This window comes from Polypterus senegalus, chromosome 18, assembly GCF_016835505.1.
Source record: "Polypterus senegalus isolate Bchr_013 chromosome 18, ASM1683550v1, whole genome shotgun sequence".
NCBI lineage: Eukaryota > Metazoa > Chordata > Cladistia > Polypteriformes > Polypteridae > Polypterus > Polypterus senegalus.
In genome coordinates, this window is record NC_053171.1 from 60,858,259 (window position 1) to 60,877,794 (window position 19,536).

The 19,536-nt window shown below is 39.3% G+C and overlaps 1 protein-coding gene across 2 annotated transcripts in view; it reads left to right on the forward strand.

Moving 5' to 3' along the window:
• ttbk2a (tau tubulin kinase 2a) overlaps nt 1–19,536 on the forward strand; it is a 253,506-nt gene that overhangs the window by 144,075 nt on the left and 89,895 nt on the right. For both annotated transcript variants that reach the window (XM_039741334.1, XM_039741335.1), the window contains exon 6: nt 18,069–18,173. In XM_039741334.1, the coding sequence (XP_039597268.1) occupies nt 18,069–18,173 (105 nt within the window). The remainder of the gene's footprint in view (nt 1–18,068; nt 18,174–19,536) is intronic.

Below are 19,536 nucleotides of genomic sequence, written 5' to 3' on the forward strand. Positions count from 1 at the left end.
CAGATTCATTTTGGTCATAACAAAAAGCACTTTGCATGGCAGAAGAAGAACACCACATTCCAAAAAAAAAAAACACCTGCTACCTACTGTCAAATTTGGTGGAGGTTCCATCATGCTGTGGGGCTGTGTGGCTAGTTCAAGGACTGGGGCCCTTGTTAAAGTCGAGGGTCAGATGTATTCAGCCCAATATCAACAAATTCTTCAGGATAATGTTCAAGCATCAGTCGTAAAGTTGAAGTTATGCAGGGGTTGGATATTCCAATAAGACAATGACCCAAAACACAGTTTGAAATCTACAAAGGCATTCATGCAGAGAGAGATGTACAGTGGAACCTCGGTTCACGACCATAATTCGTTCCAAAACTCTGGTCGTGAACCAAAGCAATTTCCACCATAGGATTGTATGTAAATACAATTAATCCGTTCCAGACCGTACAAGCCAAACTGTATGTAAATATTTATTTTTTTAGCTTTTAAGCACAAATATAGTTAATTATACCATAGAATGCACAGCATAATAGTAAACTAAATGTAAAAAAACATTAAATAATACTGAGAAAACCTTGAACAATAGAGATAACTAACATTGCAATAGTTAGCGCTATAGTGCTATTAACCGCTCGCTAAAAACACTTTTTTTTTTATGAGTTTTGAGCACAGAGAAAAAAATGAACATTTGAAAAATCCATAATTTAATAAACCACCAAGAAAAGTAACATTGCCACAATGCAGTGAACCGATCGCTGTAAACAGAACTAAAAACAAAAACAAGCCTTTTCTACCTTATGCGTCCAGCGTTCGCTCTCTCTCTCTAGTGTGTGCGTGTGTCTCTTTCACATGCCTGGAACACCTGTATGTGTGGTGTGCGCCTCTGTCTCGCATCCTCTGTGTGTGTGTGTGTGTGTGTGTGTCGCGCTCTCTCTCTCTCTCTCTCTTGCTCGCTCGCTCGCTGCACAGGAAATGCATAGGGAGACTGAACATGTACAAACCTAAAGGGAAACTGGCTTGTTTGTATACCGAATGTGTGGTCGTGAACGGAGGCAAAAGTTTGGTGAACTTTTTGGTCGTAAACCGAGTTGTACGTGTACCGAGACATTCGTGAACCACTGTACAGGTTCCACTGTACAATGTTCTGGAATGGTCGTCACAGTCCTCTGACTTGAACATTTTGAAAATCTATGGGATGATTGGAAGCAGGCTGTCCATGCTCGGCAAGCCATCAAATTTAACTGATCTGGAGAGATTTTGTATGGAGGAGTGGTCAAAAATACCTCCATCCAGAGTCCAGACTCTCATCATAGGCTATAGGAGGAGTCTAGACTCTGTTATATTTGCAAAAGGAGGCTCAACTAAGTATTGATGTAATGTCTCTGTTGGGGTGCCCAAATTTATGCACCTGTCTAATTTTGTTATGATGCATATTGCATATATTCTTTTAATCCAATAAACTTAATGTCACTGCTGAAATACTACTGTTTCCGTAAGGCATGTCATATATCAAAAGGAATTTGCTACTTTGAAAGCTCAGCCAATGATAAACAAAAATCCAAAGAATTAAGAGTGGTTCTCAAACCTTTTCATATGACTGTATATCTGTAACAGCAGTTACTAAGTTTGACTTCCTCTCCAACCAGAAATCATGTAATGTGCCACCATCTTAAGGAGTAGTTCCTGTTCAAATGAAAAACTGAAAAAAGAATATGACAAAATAAGGTTGAACCACTGTACACATTGTCCATCTGCGTCTCTTTACCTGAGCCTTTGGTTTGCATGTTTTTGCATATTTTCTTTACCCACCGCCTGTTCCCCAAAAAATGAAAGAGACAAATATATGGTACATTGGGTTTAAATTTAAGGTACTTGTAAAAGTTAGCTTTTTTCAGTTTTATTCTCTCAATCACGATCACGCTCTAACACCACCACCGCCCCTCCTGATCTGACTTTAAGTAACAGCGTAAATTGACACCCGATCTGACGCTGTTCGTTTTCAAATAATATTGCATTAGTGCAATGATGTTTTCTGATTGGTACTATTCAGGTCATAAAAATGATTTCTTCAAAATGTCACATACATTGTCTTTTTCTTTCAGGTGTGTAATAGAAACCACAGCATAGAGAGAAGTGTGCGCATTGCAACAGGTACACATGTCGTAAATGTAGGAAAGACGGTCCTTGCATGTGTGTAAACTGTTAACATTTAATTTGATGATTGCATATAGTGCTGAACTGACCTCATAAAAGGTCATACCTACGTCTGTTTGGTTTTTTTTTGACATAAATCATAAGGTGCATACTAATTCTGCGTGAGCAGGAACACTCAATAAAACTGAATAAAAAAAATTGAGTGGCCGTGAGATACGAAGAAGGCAGATTCACCAGCGTTTCTGTGTAAGTTTTATCCCTCCAGAACAGAGAATGTCCAATTCCATTGCCTCAAAACACCACTCACATCTATAGTTACTCCCAGTTTCAAATAAAAACTAACAGCGTCAGACCCCAAGGGCAGTAGTTTGTATTGTGCTCATGAAGTGAAGTGGAAAAAAAAAAGGTAACTTTTACAAGTACAGTACTCTAAATGTACACAGTCTGTTACAGACGCAAACCAAATGTATGTGTGTAATGTATAATATTAACAATAAGAGCAGCTCACTAATGAAAACGGCAAATATAGGAAGCGATGGGGATCGAACCGGGGGCTCTTGATTACAAGTCAGCAAATCTTACCGCTACGCCACGGAAGCTGTTGTATCATCCTTTAACATTTTGTGAAAGTGTTTATTTGATCTTTGGGCTTCAGGCTTCAGACATTCTATAGTTTATGCCTACATTTTGTAACATTTATTACTAAAATATGAAAAAGTTTCTGTTTTAACAATGTGTTTACACAGATTACTGTAGAAATGGAACACACATGAAATGCATGTGTTCCAAATAACAATCTATTATTTCCAGTCTAAAACTCCAGCAGTTCACTCCCAGATAATCAAACAAGGCATGAGCTGGGAGAACTTAGTGAACGTTCTGCGATGGTGGGGATGTAATAGCAGGCTGCTTGCCTTAACCGACACATTTACAGGACGAAAGACGCTGACGGAGAAGTGCAAACGGATTTATGGTGGGCCGGATTTACGAGAAAATTATTATTACTCTGATAATTCTAGTATTAAAGCATGTTATTAAATATGGAATCACGGTGGCGCAGTGATAGTGACGAGCTGGCACCCTGTCCATAGATTGTTCATGCCCTCCCGCAAGATGCTTGCTGCGCTGTGCGCGACCTTCGATGAAATAATATATTGCAGCAGTACTGTCTCTTTCAAATGTTCTAACCCCCAATTCCTGTCCTTCCTTTTTTTTCTATAAATACCCAATCGCTACACAATCAGCTCTGTAATAGACATTAAGCCGTCTGTAAGCTGAGAATGCAGATTCATCAAAACTTTTAAGGAACATTGAAATATTATCGTAGTACATGATTAATTATTCTATCCATCTATCCTTCCAGTGTCGCACCAGTCCCAGCAAAAATACAATGCGAGGCAGGAACAGTCCCTGAACTAGCTATCGCTGCGCCACCATGTCCTCACGTTTAATTATTAACAATATAGATTGTTTAAATAATGTTAACATTTTATCTGTATAATGTAATAAACCTATTTTGCTGCATTTCATCTTAAAAATTATATCATCATCATATATAAATATGCGCTTTATAAAGTGGCTCAGGTTGTGCATTATAACTGTAATAACTATAATGTTATAACTGAAGGTGCAGTGATAGTAACAACGCTAAAACAGCTATGGTATTTGGAGTAGTTTGGACATTTCGTGGACCATTATATTGTTACAGGTTAATTACAATCAGATGCCTTAAACTAATAAGCAATATGCGGTTAATTTCAGTGAATATGATAAAGCTGTGTCAGTGATGTGGATCTAAAAAAAGAAAGCGAAACCACACTGGAACAAAAGCACTGCTTTGACACTAGGTGCTGCCAGTTTGCAAAGCTGAGCGGAGAATTTGCGTATGCCAGGGTTTGAGCTACCGTGAAAATGTGTGTGGCTTTACGCCAAGTTTAGGTTTTATACATCGCGATTTGAGTGTGGAAATGGGAGTACACAACATTTTTGTACATACGCAGTGTTTATACATGAGGCCCCATGGAGGGCCGCAGTGGCTGCAAGTTTTTGTTCCAACCCAATTTCTTATTTAGAAAATAATTGTTGCCAATAATTTAATTTCATTGCTTGTTAGTACTTTATCTCTGCCATATCAAGTCATTTTCATATCCTATATTTTCTTCCCCTTTCTAAGGATATCATCCAAATGATTTGAAGTCTAAAACCAGATGAGTAATTCTTAATACTTCACTTTTTTCTATTCACTTTCCTTCAAAAAATGTAATTAAACCAAACAGTGTATGATAAATAAACACAGGTAAATTGAAACAAGCTAAATGGAGTACTGCTGTTTTCGTTTGTCATTTGCATCTTATTGCTAATAAAGATCAATTATAAACCAAGACTACAGCTGTTTAAGAATAAAAAAGGCAATAAGGGTTAAAAATCTTAATGAGCTAGACAATGAAAATGAAGTAGAAGTGTTACTTGAGCAATAAGTGCCTCTTATTAAGCAATTGAGTTGGAACAAAAACCTGGAGCCACTTGCGACCCTATAGGATCGACTTTGCCCAACCCTGCTGTAAAGCAATAGGTTTGCTTTTATTTTTGGTCAAAGGAAAAGTGACACATGTAGACATCTGGTGTGATCAGAAACAAAGAATGTCAGGATACAACCAATAGGAAAGAGATGGTGTTGTAAGAAAATTGACGTAGAAACACAAGAAAATGCTGAGGTGTTATAGGCAAATGAAGCTTGCAGGATATCCTGTATGAAGGAAACGTACTGGAAACACAACCAAAATAGTGTAAATATTAAGTTTAACACTAGAATTATCAAAGCCTACGAAAAAACTCGTAGATCCGTCCCACCTTAATTTACTTCGCATCTCTCCGTCAGCATTTTTTGTCCTGTAAATGTGTCGATAAGCAGCACGCAACAAGCAGCCTGCTCTCACATCCCCCCCACTGCCGCTCATTTTTCTCAGCTCAAGTCTGTTTACCTGCGTGTGAGTTGCTTAGAGTTGTATAGAGTGAGAAGTCAAGCAAAATGACACCTTTTTATAAATACTATATTTTGAACACATGCCTTTCATGTGTGTTCTGTGTCTACAGCAATTTATGTAAAAACATCTTTTTTCATGTTTTATTAATAATTGATAAAATGTAGACATGAAGTGTATAACATGTGAAGCCTGATGTCCAAGCATCACATAAACACTCTCACAAAAGGTACAAATACAACACAACAAGTGCGCTTTTATTCAAGAATATAACTGCAGAAAAAGAATCCGCGTTAGGGTGCAACATTCACACCCCTTTCATACGACCACTTTGGTGGCACAACAGTATCAACTGTTGACTGGTAATCAAAACTTCACGGGCTCGACCCCGGACGAGTCCGTTTTGAGAAGTGAGCTACTCTTATTCTTACTATTTTAGAATAAAAACATACATTTAATTTCAGTCTGAAACAGCCGGTGTAAATTTATGATACTTTGTTTTTTTTTTTTTTTTATTCAGTTTTATGCTCTCAGTTGCGTTTACGATCACACCCCCTTCCACCCCCCATCTGACACTGCTGTTTTCACATAAAGAAAAACAGCCCCTATAACAGTGGTGAACCCAGATGATGACGACGGTTCTACATCGGAGAAAGAATGCATGTCGCACTTTTGCTGTCGCTGTACTTTGTATATGTACACAGGAAGCTCTCCAGTCTACTTGTGACTTTACACTGTAGGAAGTAAGTAAATAAAGGTAATTAACTAAATAACATTTGATCTGGCTGTTATATACTGTACAAAGTACAGTGATGGCTGCTTCTACCTGCAGCTGTAGCATCTTCAGTATGCGAGCGACTCTCCATGCTAGTGTTTAGATCTGGACGGTGCATGTGCCCAAAACATTAATATTTATATGTTACTTTTATAAAAGTCAGATCGAATGTTATTTACTGTGATTTTTTTACTTGCTGCTTACAGCATAAAGTCACAAGTAGACTGCAGAGCTTCCTGTGTTTGATCGACACAGGCATGCTCAAAAAATACACATGTAATGCCACAAAAGTGCACGCTGACACTGTAGTACCCGAGCAATGGTACGAGGATGCAATGAGACCTATGTTTTGGGCACTTGCACCGTCAAGATCTAAACACTAGTGTGGAGAGTCGCTCGCATACTGAAGAGTCTATAGCTGCAGGTGGAAGCTGCCTTCACACTTTTCCAGTCACTGTACTTTGTATATAAAAGTCAGATTGAATGTTAATTACCTTGAATTATTTACTTATCTTCCTACAGCGTAAAGTCACAAGTAAACTGCAGAGCTTCCTGTGTTTGATCGACACGGGCACGCTGACACAGTACATGTGCAGCGAAGTGACTTCAGCTACAGGTGGAAGCTCCTGTCTCACCCTACACAGCTGTGTTTGATCTTATTCAGGAAAAGATCCCAGTCGCCCCACGGGAGAAAGGCTTTCTGAGACTCTTCAGTTTGCGAGCGACTCTCCACGCTAGTGTTTAGATCTGGATGGTGCATGTACCCAAAAAACAAGTCTTAACTGCATTCTCGTACCATTGCTCGCATACTAATGTGTCAGCAGGCATTTTTCTTGCTATTACATGTGCAATTTGTGAGCATGCCCTTGCCAATCAAACAGAGGAAGCTCTGCAGTCTACTTTTGTCTTTACGCTGTAGGAAGATAAGTAAATACATCGAGGTAGATAACGTTCGACCTGGCTTTTATATAAGTAACATATAAATGCTTCTTATGTAAAGACCTTCATTAATCATAATCACAAACAGGAGTTTGCACAATATGATGGCGAGCTCCGTATGCCATGCTGTTTCTTTGAAGGACTGACTGGCATGATGACGTTGGACTTCGTCCTGTATTCAAATGGTGCCATCTTTCGCCTTTACGCCTGGTGCAGCAGCTTTGTTCTTATATGTGAGAGGACGTTTCTTGCGGGGAGGGCTTGTGTTCTCTTTCTCTGATTTGTGTTCACCTCTGTTATAGCTCGTCTTTATTTGAAAACAGCAGTGTCAGATCGGGTTGAGTGTGAACACGACTGAGAGCATAAAACTGAATAAAAATTGCTAACCTTTCCAAGTATCATAAATTTACACCGGCTGTTACAGACTGAAATTAAATGTATGTTTTTATTCTACAATAGTAAGAATAAGAGTAGCTCACTTCTCAAAATGGGCTTGACCGGGGTCGAACCCGTGAAGTTTTGATTACCAGTCAACAGTTAATACTGTTGAGCCACAGAAGCGGTTGTATCAAAGGGTTGTCAATGTCGCACCCTATGCAGATTCTTTTTCTGCAGTTATATTCTTGAATAAAAGCGCACTTGTTGTGTTATACTTGTACCTTTTGTGAAAGTGCCTATTTGATATTTGGACTTCAGTCTTCACACATTATACACTTTTAGTTATGCATTCAACATTTCTGTCATCCTACACTTGCATAGATCTTTGTAGACACGGAACACACATGAAAAGGCATGTGTTCCAAATAATGATATATATTTTTTAGCCTATGCAGCTCAACCTGACTACCTGATAAACAAGTGACAAACAGTTGTGAGAGGTTTTTGCTGTTTCTCCAGCAGTGGGGGGAGGGGGGATGGTATAGCAGGCTGCTTGGGATTATCAACACATTTACAACACAAAAGATGCTGAATGGAAAGGTGCGAGCGGATTTACGAGTTTTCTCGTAAGCTTTGGTAATTCTAGTGTTAAAGCATTTGTGAAGAGAGGGATTGAGCAAAGAAGAATGTGTTCAGGATCAAAAAGCACGTGACTAAAATAAACAAAACTGGGTGTGAGAAAAATTCTTGAGGAATATAGTGATTGATAGTAGTGGTAGTAGTGTAATAAAAAATGTGGATTAAGGATGTGGACAAGTTATTAAGCGAGTAGAATGAATGGAATAATGGTGCTGGTTATACAAGCTAGCTGTAATATATCAAAAGAACACGTTGGAAAGCTAAAATGTTAATGACGAGAAGTAAATGGTAGATTATTGTCAGAAATGTTGAAGGCATATAAAGATTTTGGTGTTCTGCCAGGAAGCAAATAAGAGAGGAAGGAAAGAGGACTGAAAGATTTACAACCAAGAACTAGGAAATGGAGCCAAGAACTGAGGTCTAATTAATGTGCATTGGGTCAAAGCTAGGAAATAAAAACAAAAACCGAAAGTACCAAACCCAGTTCTAAACCTGAAATCAAAGTCAAGGGAAAAAAAGAAGTGCACATCTGTATCCCTAAATATATTTCAGGAAATAAGTATTCATACTACATAGTTTTTTGTTTTTTTAATATCCAGAAACACACACACAAGTTATGGCATCGCCATCTTAAATAGAGTACCACTGATGTCATACAAGGAGTATCTGGAAATTGTATAGACGTCATTATCAACAACATCTGCATTGCAGTAGCATGGGAAAACTTAAAACAGTTGTAATTGCGAATGAACACACACTACCAAATGGCAGAGCTGTGACATGATGAAAATAAAGATAAAAAATAAGAGCATATGGACCTAATAGTATGTTCTTTAAGGTCCACAGCAGGGGGGTGGTGAATGACTAACACAACTGTGAAGGAAATGCTGAAAGTATGTGCTTGCAGTGTAAGTATTGTTAAATACAAAGGTGTGATCTTGTCTGGTATTCTGATCTTTTTAAGTGACCAAGCTAGCAGTATGATGCTAAATTTGGTCCCAATCAAGGAACAGCAGATATTTTACAATTCAAATGCAGTAAAGATTTCAAACCAAGAGACAGAATCATTATTATGCTTTTTTTTACATGGAAAACACATTTGACAGGGTCAGCCATGTGCACTGAGAATGTCTAATGTGGACAAAAGTTGAATGTCTGCTTGGCACAGATGTCAAGTTATAATGGAGCAAAAAATCTGCTGTGAATGTGATTGGTAATGTTGACATTGTGGAAGTGGCCAGTGAGTAATGTGAGACGGGAGACTGCGAAGGTTAGGTGAGCAATGCATCTTTAGGTCTGTAAATGGCATTACTGTATATACTCGTGTTTAAGTTCTCCCGCGGATAAGTCAGGACTTGATTTTACTTTATAATTTCTGGTATTTAGTAATGTCATTTGTATAAGTCAAATGTCGAAATTGGTGCAAGAAATTATGATATCACACCCACCTGAGAGAGTAACCACAGAGCACACTGCCTTTTTTTGTGTATTGTGCCTACGTGACCACACGGTAATACCCAAAGTATTCCGAAGCGACGTTTGCACTGTTTTGTGTTGTTTGTATCTCATACACTCGTACACCTTTATCGTAAGAGCATCCCATCTACAGTGGAGCATTCAATCTGAATAAATTATGAAGCTGGTTTTAAATTAGAACATTAGAACAATCTAGATGAGAACAGGCCATTCAGCCCAACAAAGCTCGCCAGTCCTATCCACTTGTTTCCTTCAAGAAAACATCAAGTCGAGTTTTGAAAGTCCCTAACGTCTTACTGTCTACCACACTACTTGGTAGCTTATTCCAAGTGTCTATCGTTCTTTGTGTAAAGAAAACCTTCCTAAAGTTCATGCGAAATTTACCCTTAACCCCTTATCAAGCGGGGTCATTTTTGCTAAATCGCTTGTAATTCGACCTCTCCAAATTAGAATCATTGCTGTTATTGAACTATCTGGAGTATAAACACATGTTTGGTCTCTTTGTAAAGGTAACATTCTCTAGTTTCACCCTCACTGTAGGTGTGACTGATCAAAAGTTATGCACATTAGAACTCAAAAAAAAACGAATTATTTTGTTCTCGTCTAAGTTTTTTTGTGAAAATAAAGGAAAATAAAGCTGCAGTAGGTAGGTGGGGACAGAAACACACTATGTACCAACAGAATAACTTGTTGACTACTCACATTTCAAATTTGAAAAGAATACCTGTAAAAATGACATTTTTACACCAGTTTTTATGTGGGCATGTCCAGGTGCTTTTTAGAGGGACCATTATCCACATTTTGGAACGTATGGAAAAAGTGTAATAACTTTTGAATGCTTCAACCCACATATATCAATGAGGGCTCTACTGAAAGCTTACACCTAAAGGAATCTATATCTACACACAGTGTCACTCTATTAGTTATAAAAATAATAAAAACAATAAAAAATACACATTTCAATATAAAAATAGTCAACACAAGTCTTATGGGCCAAAAATATATATATATATTTTATTTTTTACTTTTTTTTTTATAAAATGCACACAAACTATATACATTTCTTTTACAAACTGTTACAACACAGCTCAGCGTTTTTCCATGTGCCACTGATGGCAGTAATCCCTAGCCGGCAGAAAGCACAAGGGCGTGTCACATGTCGCTCTCTGCCATTAGACGTCTCCTGGGCCGATTGATTACTTTCACGCCGCATACATGCCTCTAATACTTTTAATTGAGAGTGTATTCACGTTTATCTGTACTTTTATCCATATTTAAAATGCAAAAAAACTTAACTAAACAACCACGCACCAAGTCTGCAGACTGGCACAAATGCCACCTTCGCAGCTCTCGATCGTTTGTTGTACAAGTTAGTATGGCAAGTTACATATCAAAATGCTCAGCTGCTCATTGGCTGTAAGTTTTGAGTGTCACTCACAGTGTCCAATCAAACTGGTAGATTCTACCAGGGTTTGGAGTTGTATGTCATCGTTCAGCTGTCTGTGACACTCGTTGGCTATACGAGGTGCCAGTCAACCCCAGACCCGTCGTAATTGGCCAACTTAGGTGTCAATCAGAAGCTAACACTTCTGTGTAACATGCTGTAGCATGGTTATCGCCGACAGAAACAAATTACGTCTGATATGATCAATAGAAATGAAAAAATGACGTAGCTAGTCTCAAGTTATGAAACGTTTTCTGGAGTTTTTGTCCCTTTGAGGATATATCGTGTGTTTTGGACCTAATCGTTTTACTGGATTATATTCGCTGGAGCCTTACGGACAGAATGAGACCAATACTGCTCGGAAATATTGATGTTTGACTTGCAGAGGGTCTTCAAAGGTAGGGAAAGTCAACTCTTAAAAGTATGTACTTCTCTGTAAAAAAGGCTTTAGTGTCAGTGCTGTGGTTGTTGTGTGTCAAAATGGTTTATATCATCGGAAAGACGAGACTTAGAAGTTTCATTTGATGGGTAGTATGTCGAGATGCATGACAGATGGGCATGCACACATGGCTGTGACATCGTCAAAACGCTGTTATGTCCCGGGACCGGTACGTGTGCGCGTTAAGGTTAACAAGTTTCCAACTGTGTCCCCGTGTTCTTGATGAACTCATTTTAAAATACAAGTCTCGATCCATTCAGAATTTTAAACACTTCAATCATGTCACCTCTTAATCTTCTTTTGCTTAAACTGTAAAGGCTCAGCTCTTTTAATCTTTCCTCATAATTCAACCCCTGTAGACCTGGAATCAGCCTAGTCGCTCTTCTGTGGACCTTTTCTAGTGCTGCTATGTCCTTTTTGTAGCCTGGAGACCAAAACTGCACACAGTACTCAAGATGAGGCCTCACCAGTGCATTATAAAGGTTGAGCATAACCTCCTTGGACTTGTACTCCACACATCATGCTATATAACCTAACATTCTGTTAGCCTTCTTAATGGCTTCTCAACACTGTTGGGAAGTTGATAGCTTTGAGTCCACTATGACTCCTAAATCCTTCTCATAAGGTGTACTCTCGATTTTCCGACCACCCATTGTGTATTCAACCTTAATATTTTTACTTCCTATGTGTAATTCTTTACATTTACTGACATTAAATTTCATCTGCCACAAATCTGCCCAAGCCCGTATGCTATCCAAGTCCTTCTGTAATGATATAACGGATTCCAAATTATCTGCTAATCCACCTATCTTGGTATCATCTACAAACTAAACCAGCTTGTTACTTATATTCCTATCTAAATCATTTATATATATTAAAAATAGCAATGGCCCTAGCACTGACCCCTGTGGAACACCACTCTTAACATCGGCCAGTTCTGAAGCGGTTCCTCGCATCATCACCCTCTGCTTCCTGTGTCTGAGCCAATTTTGCACCCATCTAAAAACATCACCCTGAACTCCCACTTCTTTTAACTTGATGCCCAACCTCTCAAGTGGCACCTTATCAAATGCTTTCTGAAAGTCCAGATAAATCATATCATAAGCTCCACTTTAATCGTATGCTTTAGTTGCAACCTCATAGAATTCCAACATGTTAGTAAAACATGACCTCCCTCTTCTGAACCCATGCTGACTGTTCAGAATAACTCCTGTCCTTGCCCTGTGTTGCTCAATCTTATCCTTAATAATTCCTTTCATTAATTTTCCTGTGATGCATGTTAAGCTTACTGGCCTATAGTTGCTTGGATCTGCCCTGTCTATCCTTCCTAAAAAATGTGTATCCTTTTTTGTTACACTCATCCCCATCTTTGTTATTTAGCCAGGTTTCCGTTATAGCTATAATATCATAATTATGCTGTGCTACATACAACTCCAACTCACTTACCTTATTTTTGATACTTCTAGCATTAAGGCAAGCTATTTTTAATGTGTTAATCCTTCTACATTTACGTGTTTGCTTAGAATTTACATTACTATGCATATTTATTTCTACACCATTGTTTGTTCTTCCATGTATAGATCTAAATCTGGCCTGTCCTAAACTCCCTACCCCCCCATTCCCTAGTTTAAACAATCCTCGACTAGCCTACACATACGCCTCCCCAATACATTGGTGCCCCTCCGGTTCAGATGTAACCCGTCACGGCGAACAGGTCCCATCTGTTCCAAAAGGAGTCCCAATGCCCCATAAACCTATACCCTTCTACCCTGCACCAAGATTTGAGCCACGCGTTAAGCCTTCTAATCTCCTCAATCTTACCTGGACTGGCGTGGCACAGGCAGAACTTCGGAGAAGACTACCTTGTCAGTTCTGCTCCTCAGCTTGGTACCTAACTCTTTGAATTTGGATCGCAGAACTGACAGACTACCCTTATGTATGTCATTTGTTCCAACGTGGACAATGACAACTGGATCCACCCCCGCTCTGGCCAAGAGCCTATCCACACTTCCAGGGAGGTCTCCCACCTGTGCTCCCGGAAGGCAACACACCGTGCGAGACTCTCTCTCTCTGGAGCACACCTGCGCTTCAATCCCCTAATGATTGAGTCCCCAACTATCACTACCTCTCTTTTGGGAACTGGTTTTGAGGTGGCCCGTTGGGGCTCCTCAACCCTGCCTACCACCTCAGAATTATCAGAGTCACCGTCCAGCTCCGCCAGGACATGATAACGGTTAGACACTTCTAATTCTGGGGTTGATGCCCCCGGACAGTGTGCACCCTTTACCTTACGCCTTGTGACCGTGACCCACCTATTCCTACCTGTCTGGTCTGGAATCTCCTCCCGCCACCTTAGGGGTGCACACTATCTCTCTAAAGGACACCTGGGCCAAGTCGCCAATTCTCTATTACAACGCAGGTCAGCCAACTCCTCCTCCAGTTCAGCGACCCTGAGCTCGAGGTGCTGGATCAGCTGGCATCTCTTGCAGATGTAGCCCTCATAGACAACTGGCTCTTCCAAACCATCATCTAAAAAGTCCAACATCCAACAGGACTTGCATTGCACTGGCCTCATTATTAAAATTTGATTTGGGATTACTAAGCTGCCTTACTATTTAAAATTAAATTTCTTCTTCTTTCAGCTGCTCCTTAACTTAAATGGTAACACTAAGATCTGCTACAGATATTTTACACCTTTTCCCCTTAAGCTCCTGTACTGTTCTCCCTCTCAGCTGCCTGCTATTTGCCTTTCTATGAGGTTAACTTTACTTTTCTCTGTCTCTTCTCCTAACTTTGCGCTCTCTTACTTATAAGCTCTTCACTCGCACTGTTTGTATTCCCCCGTATTAATGAACCAATACGCTGTCGCCCACTTAACTGTTCTGCCTCTGGACGCTAAGGACTGTTTAATCTAAAATAAACAAATAAATAAAACTTTACTACCTTATTTGCTCCTACTGCACCTTGTGCCTGATCGACGTTTTAAGGCAGGCCGCTTACCTGCACACTGCTGAGTTTCCACCTTTTACTGCTTTGAAGTCAGCCTCGGCCTTTTTTTCTTTTCCTTTAAAGGAATCGCTGTTACGACGATGCGGTTATTTATTTACAAATGCTGATATCAGTTACTGCTGCTTTCTACCCTGCCACCTCGATGCTAATTCAAATACAGATAACAAGAAAAAGAACAAGAACAAGTACAAGTACAAATAACTTTTCCAAGCGCACTTCCAAACACCCAGCTACTTTTGCTCTTGTGCGGGCGGAAAAAAAAGCAAAAAACCCTTCTAAAGGGAAAAAAAGCTTTAAAATTCCCACACGGTTCCTTAGCGGCACCCAAAACCCAAGTTTTAAGAGCAAAATATATTTTTTTTATTTAAATCTCACACCACAGAACAAACCAACAACTCTCAACACACTCTAGCGTTTGCAAAGCACACGTGACTCTCAGCAGTAGTCCTGAATGAGAGTAATTCTACCTCTTGAAATTAATTTTTTTTTTTTTTTTTAATTAATTGAAAGTCATTGAAGTGGTGAAAGAAATTTGTAACTGTGCTGCTGCCACAAAATTCAATGTGTCTGAGAAACTGGTGCAAATTGGAGGAAGCAAGAAGATGTAAAAAAGAAAAAAAAATTAAGTGTCGCATTTTTGAACAGGCGTATAAGTCGGGGTCTGATTTTATGATCAATTTTTCGGGTTTCAAGACCCAACATATACCCAAATATATACAGTATATAAAATAAAAATTAATTACTTTATTGGATACTTGTATTATCAAATTGACTTCTGATTCTAAAATACACATTTAATTGGAGTACTCCGTATTCTGGTGTGGAATCAACCTGAAGCATTGCATATAATTCCCTGTCTTATATCGGGAACAGCAGTACAGAAAGTGGTAAATTTCAAATGGGAACAAAATGTACACACGTGTGGTTAAAGTAAATACTTCATTCCACTTTTTTACTTATGTGCTTATGGAGAATTGAACTGTAGGAAATGTGGAATGATTCAAATTGTCTGTACTCAGAATATTGATATTTCATCAAAATATTCTGAATTGCGTTGCCTTGGCCGTTTCTTGTACAATATTCAGACTTTAGTTTATAGACCGTGGCTCAGCATTTAAACCTGTTGTGCTATCAAAGCTGATCAACAAACTCTTCAATTAATGATTTAATACCATCCACTGGAACTGGATTTTGGACTTCCTAACCAGCAGACCTCAGCATGCAATTAAAGTCTTTGTCCTGGTGGTGCTCATAAGTTCCTGTATACAGCATAAAGTTATCTTGAAACTGGTAGAAGCTCAAGTGTACAGTAGACCCTTGATTTACGACAGGCCTGACATGCGAATAACTTGATTTACAACCAGAAATTTTGTTTTGATTACGACCAACATCTTGTGTTACAACCCGAATGCGGTCACGTATATCCGCTCGGGCGATTGTAAACAAACAGCCGAGAGCGTTTGCAAGCAGCAGTCGGAGTTTGGATACGTGTGTTTGTGGAGGTAAATTGTTCTCAGTGCAGTGATTTATATAATTTATTTTGATAATTACTATCAAAATTGCCCCAAAGAAGCTAAGTAAGGAAGAGATGACGACGAAGGTAAAGAAAGCGATCACAATCGAAACAAAGAAGGAAATTGCGTGTAAATATTAGAGTGGCGTTCGTGTGATCGATCTCGCTAACATGTACAGCATGTCTAAATCCACCATCTCCACAATTTTTTAACGAAAAGATTTGTATAAGGAAGCTAGTGTTGCTAAAGGTGTTACTCAAATTAGTAAGTCACGATCAACAGTGTTAGATGAGGTAGAAAAGCTATTATTAGTGTGGATAAACGAAAGGCAGATGGCAGGTGATAGCCTATCTGAGTCTATCATTTGTGAAAAAGCTAGGGCTATAAATGCAGATCTGTTAAAGGATAAGCCATCAACAAGTGATAGTGGTGAAATATTTCGTGCCAGTAAGGGGTGGTTTCACAATTTTAAAGCGAGAACTGGGATTCATAGCGTAGTTAGGCATGGTAAAGCAGCCAGTGCTGATAAAAAGGCTACCGAAAATTACATACACCACTTTGAAATGATAACACAGAGAAATGGTTTTGCTCTCATCAAGTTTTCAACTGTGAGGAAACTGGGCTTTTCTGGAAGAAAATGCCCAGGAGAACATACATTACCCAGGAAGAGCAGGAAATGCCTGGCCACAAGCCTATGTAGGATAGGCTAACCTCATTGTTATGTGCCAATGCGAGTGGTGACCTCAAGATAAAGCCTCTCTTGGTTTATCACTCTTGAGACCCCTAGAGTGTTCAGAAAACATACAGTCATGAAGAATAGGCTAGGGGTCATGTGGAGATCTAATGCAAAAGCCTGGGTAACGAGTGCTTTTTCTTGAGTGGATCAGGGAGGTTTTCTGTCCTACTGTTAAGAAATATCTAGAGGACAAAGGCTTACCACTCAAGGCTCTCCTCATCGTGGACAATGCTCCTGCTCACCCAAGAGACTTGGAAGAAGAGTTGGCTGAAGAATTCCCATGGCTTACAGTAGATTTCCTCCCACCTAATACAACTCCTCTACTGCAGACTATGGACCAGCAGGTTATAGCTAACTTTAAGAAGCTATACACCAAGGAACTGCTCCAGAAGTGCTTTCAGATGGTCTCAGATACAGATTTAACTCTTACAAAGTTCTGGAAGAAACATTACAACATCCTTTCCTGTGTGGGGTTAATAGAGAAATCCTTGGCCAATGTCTCTCTAAAGACACTAAGATCTGCCTGGAAGAAAGTGTGGCCTAAAATTATAGAGGAGAGAGACTTTGAAGGCTTTGTAGAGGAGCCTGAGCCTGCAACTGACCCTGTTGTTAATGACATTGTCACTATAGCTGAGTCCATAGGCTTGCAGGTTGACATCGGTGATGTTGAGGAAGTGGTGGAGGAACACTCGGAGGAATTGTCTACAGAGGAACGTCAGCAACTTCTGGCTGAGCAACAGAGAATGGCAGCTGAGGAGCTTTCTGAAGAGGAGGGGGAGGATCAACAATCAGTGCAGCAAATGTCCTCTTCTGAAATAAAGGACATCCTGAAAAAATGGACAGAGCTACAAACATTTGTAGAGAAGACCTACCCAGACAGAGAAAAAGCTAATCGTTGCATTAACTTGCTTAATGACAATGTCATGTCATACTACAGAACTGTGTTGAAGTAAAGGTAGAAACAGACAACCTTAGACCAGTTTTTATTTCCGAAAAGGTTGAGACCTAGTGAGCCAGAACCAGGTCCTAGTGGGCTACAGCCTCTCCCAAGTAGAGAAAGGACACCAGAGAGCCAGAGTCCTGATGTTCTTATGGAAGGGGGGCTCTCCTTCCAAACAATAACCACCTTCCATTTCATTCTCCTCCTCCTCCGTTCCTGCAAGCCAAAGATGTCAACTTAAATGGTGAGTACATTATGAAGGCTAGGCACTTTTTATAACTGTTTGGTTAGTACAATAGAAACATTATTGGCATTTTTGGTAAATTATGCACATTATGCAACCCTTTTTTATTATGAAAAGTTTAAGTAAGTGTTGCTGTGGGAGGTTCGGAATGCATTATGGGTATTTACATTATTTCTTATGGGAAAAATAGTCTTGACGTACAACCAACTTGAGTTACAACCAATCCTCGTGAACGAATTTTGTTCGTAAGTCAAGGGTCCACTGTATTTGCATCTTTTGCTTTGACATTTACTATGTAGTTATAAGGAACATTTAACCTTCATTCTACTGACATATCATATTAGTTAAAATAGTAATTAAAATGACCTGCCTAGAGTGACAACTTGGCTTTTTTTGTGTTTAATGTTTACAGTCCAATTTTGCTATGGGCCGCTTTCCAAGCACCTGTAGGAAGTGCTACATGTTGGATTTTGGTTTGGCACGACAGTTTACAAACTCATTTCTGGAGGTTCGACCGGTAAGTTATAATTCCGTTCACCTTTTCATTTGCCAGTTTGGTGGTAGTCCTATGGGGTATTCATATGCTACTTGTGCTGCCTATGATAATACACATGCCTTTATGCTGTACCTTTAAAAATATTATTTCCAAATGTAGATTTCTGTATGCATACAAATCCCTTATATATTTATGTTTGTTTAATTCTGAAACTTGCTTAAACTGCTGCTTATATTTTTTGAAAAGCACAAAATATTCTAAACAGTATAAACACCCAAAATGATCTGAGCTGGACTGATTAACAGAAACTGAAATCTTAATTTATTTTCAGTGTTCTCTCCATAAGCAGTATTATATCTTATAATGTCCACAAAACTTTTCTCAAGCAACATGAGCGTAATGCACAAAAACTCTTCTGTAGATGACTTGATGTCTTCATCATTGGTGTAATGCATTTCACTTAGGTAGTGTTTGAGATTAGGAGAAATGTGGTAGTCACAAGGAGCCAAGTGACGACTCTGTGAATCCATTGTTTCATAAAGCAGCTTTGGCAATCTGTGCACTATAAACTGGGTCATTGTTGTCAACTAGGAGAAGAATAGCTGAAAAGCTTTTGTGAAAAATTTTCTGTGATCAGTTTGCACAATTTGCATTGCAGATTGACATTGACTAATGGCCTACATCCATAACCTCATTAAAAAGTTGGTATATGTTCTTTCCAGCATTGCCTGTTATGGTAATATTTCATAATTCTATCCCAAATTATACTGTGTAACAAAATGCAATTTTTGTTTTTGTCAGATGAATCAATATAGGTGAACTGTGCCATATTTCCATCCATCCATTTATTTTCCAACCCGCTGAATCCGAACACAGTGTCATATGGGGTCTGCTGGAGCCAATCCCAGCCAACACAGGGCACAAGGCAGGAACCAATCCCGGGCAGGGTGCCAACCCACCGCAGGACACACACAAACACACCCACACACCAAGCACACATTAGGGCCAATTTAGAATCGCCAATCCACCTAGCCTGCATGTCTTTGGACTGTGGGAGGAAACCGGAGCGCCCGGAGGAAACCCACGCAGACACGGGGAGAACATGTAAACTCCATGCAGGGAGGACCACTGTGCCATTTTTTACATGCTCGATTCAAATATCTAATCAGACTTTCCTGGCCAAGCGTGGATGTTGAGTGACCTACAGTTAAAATTTACAATAGCTTATGTCTACATTACATTTACTTATTTGGCTGATGTAGGGCTGGGCGATATGGCAAAAAAAAAAAAATCTAGGTTTTTTCATAAAGTTTGACTGATTCACAATTTCGATTTCAATTTTTTTTATTGTGTAACTAGTCAACTTAAAACATTACAACAACAT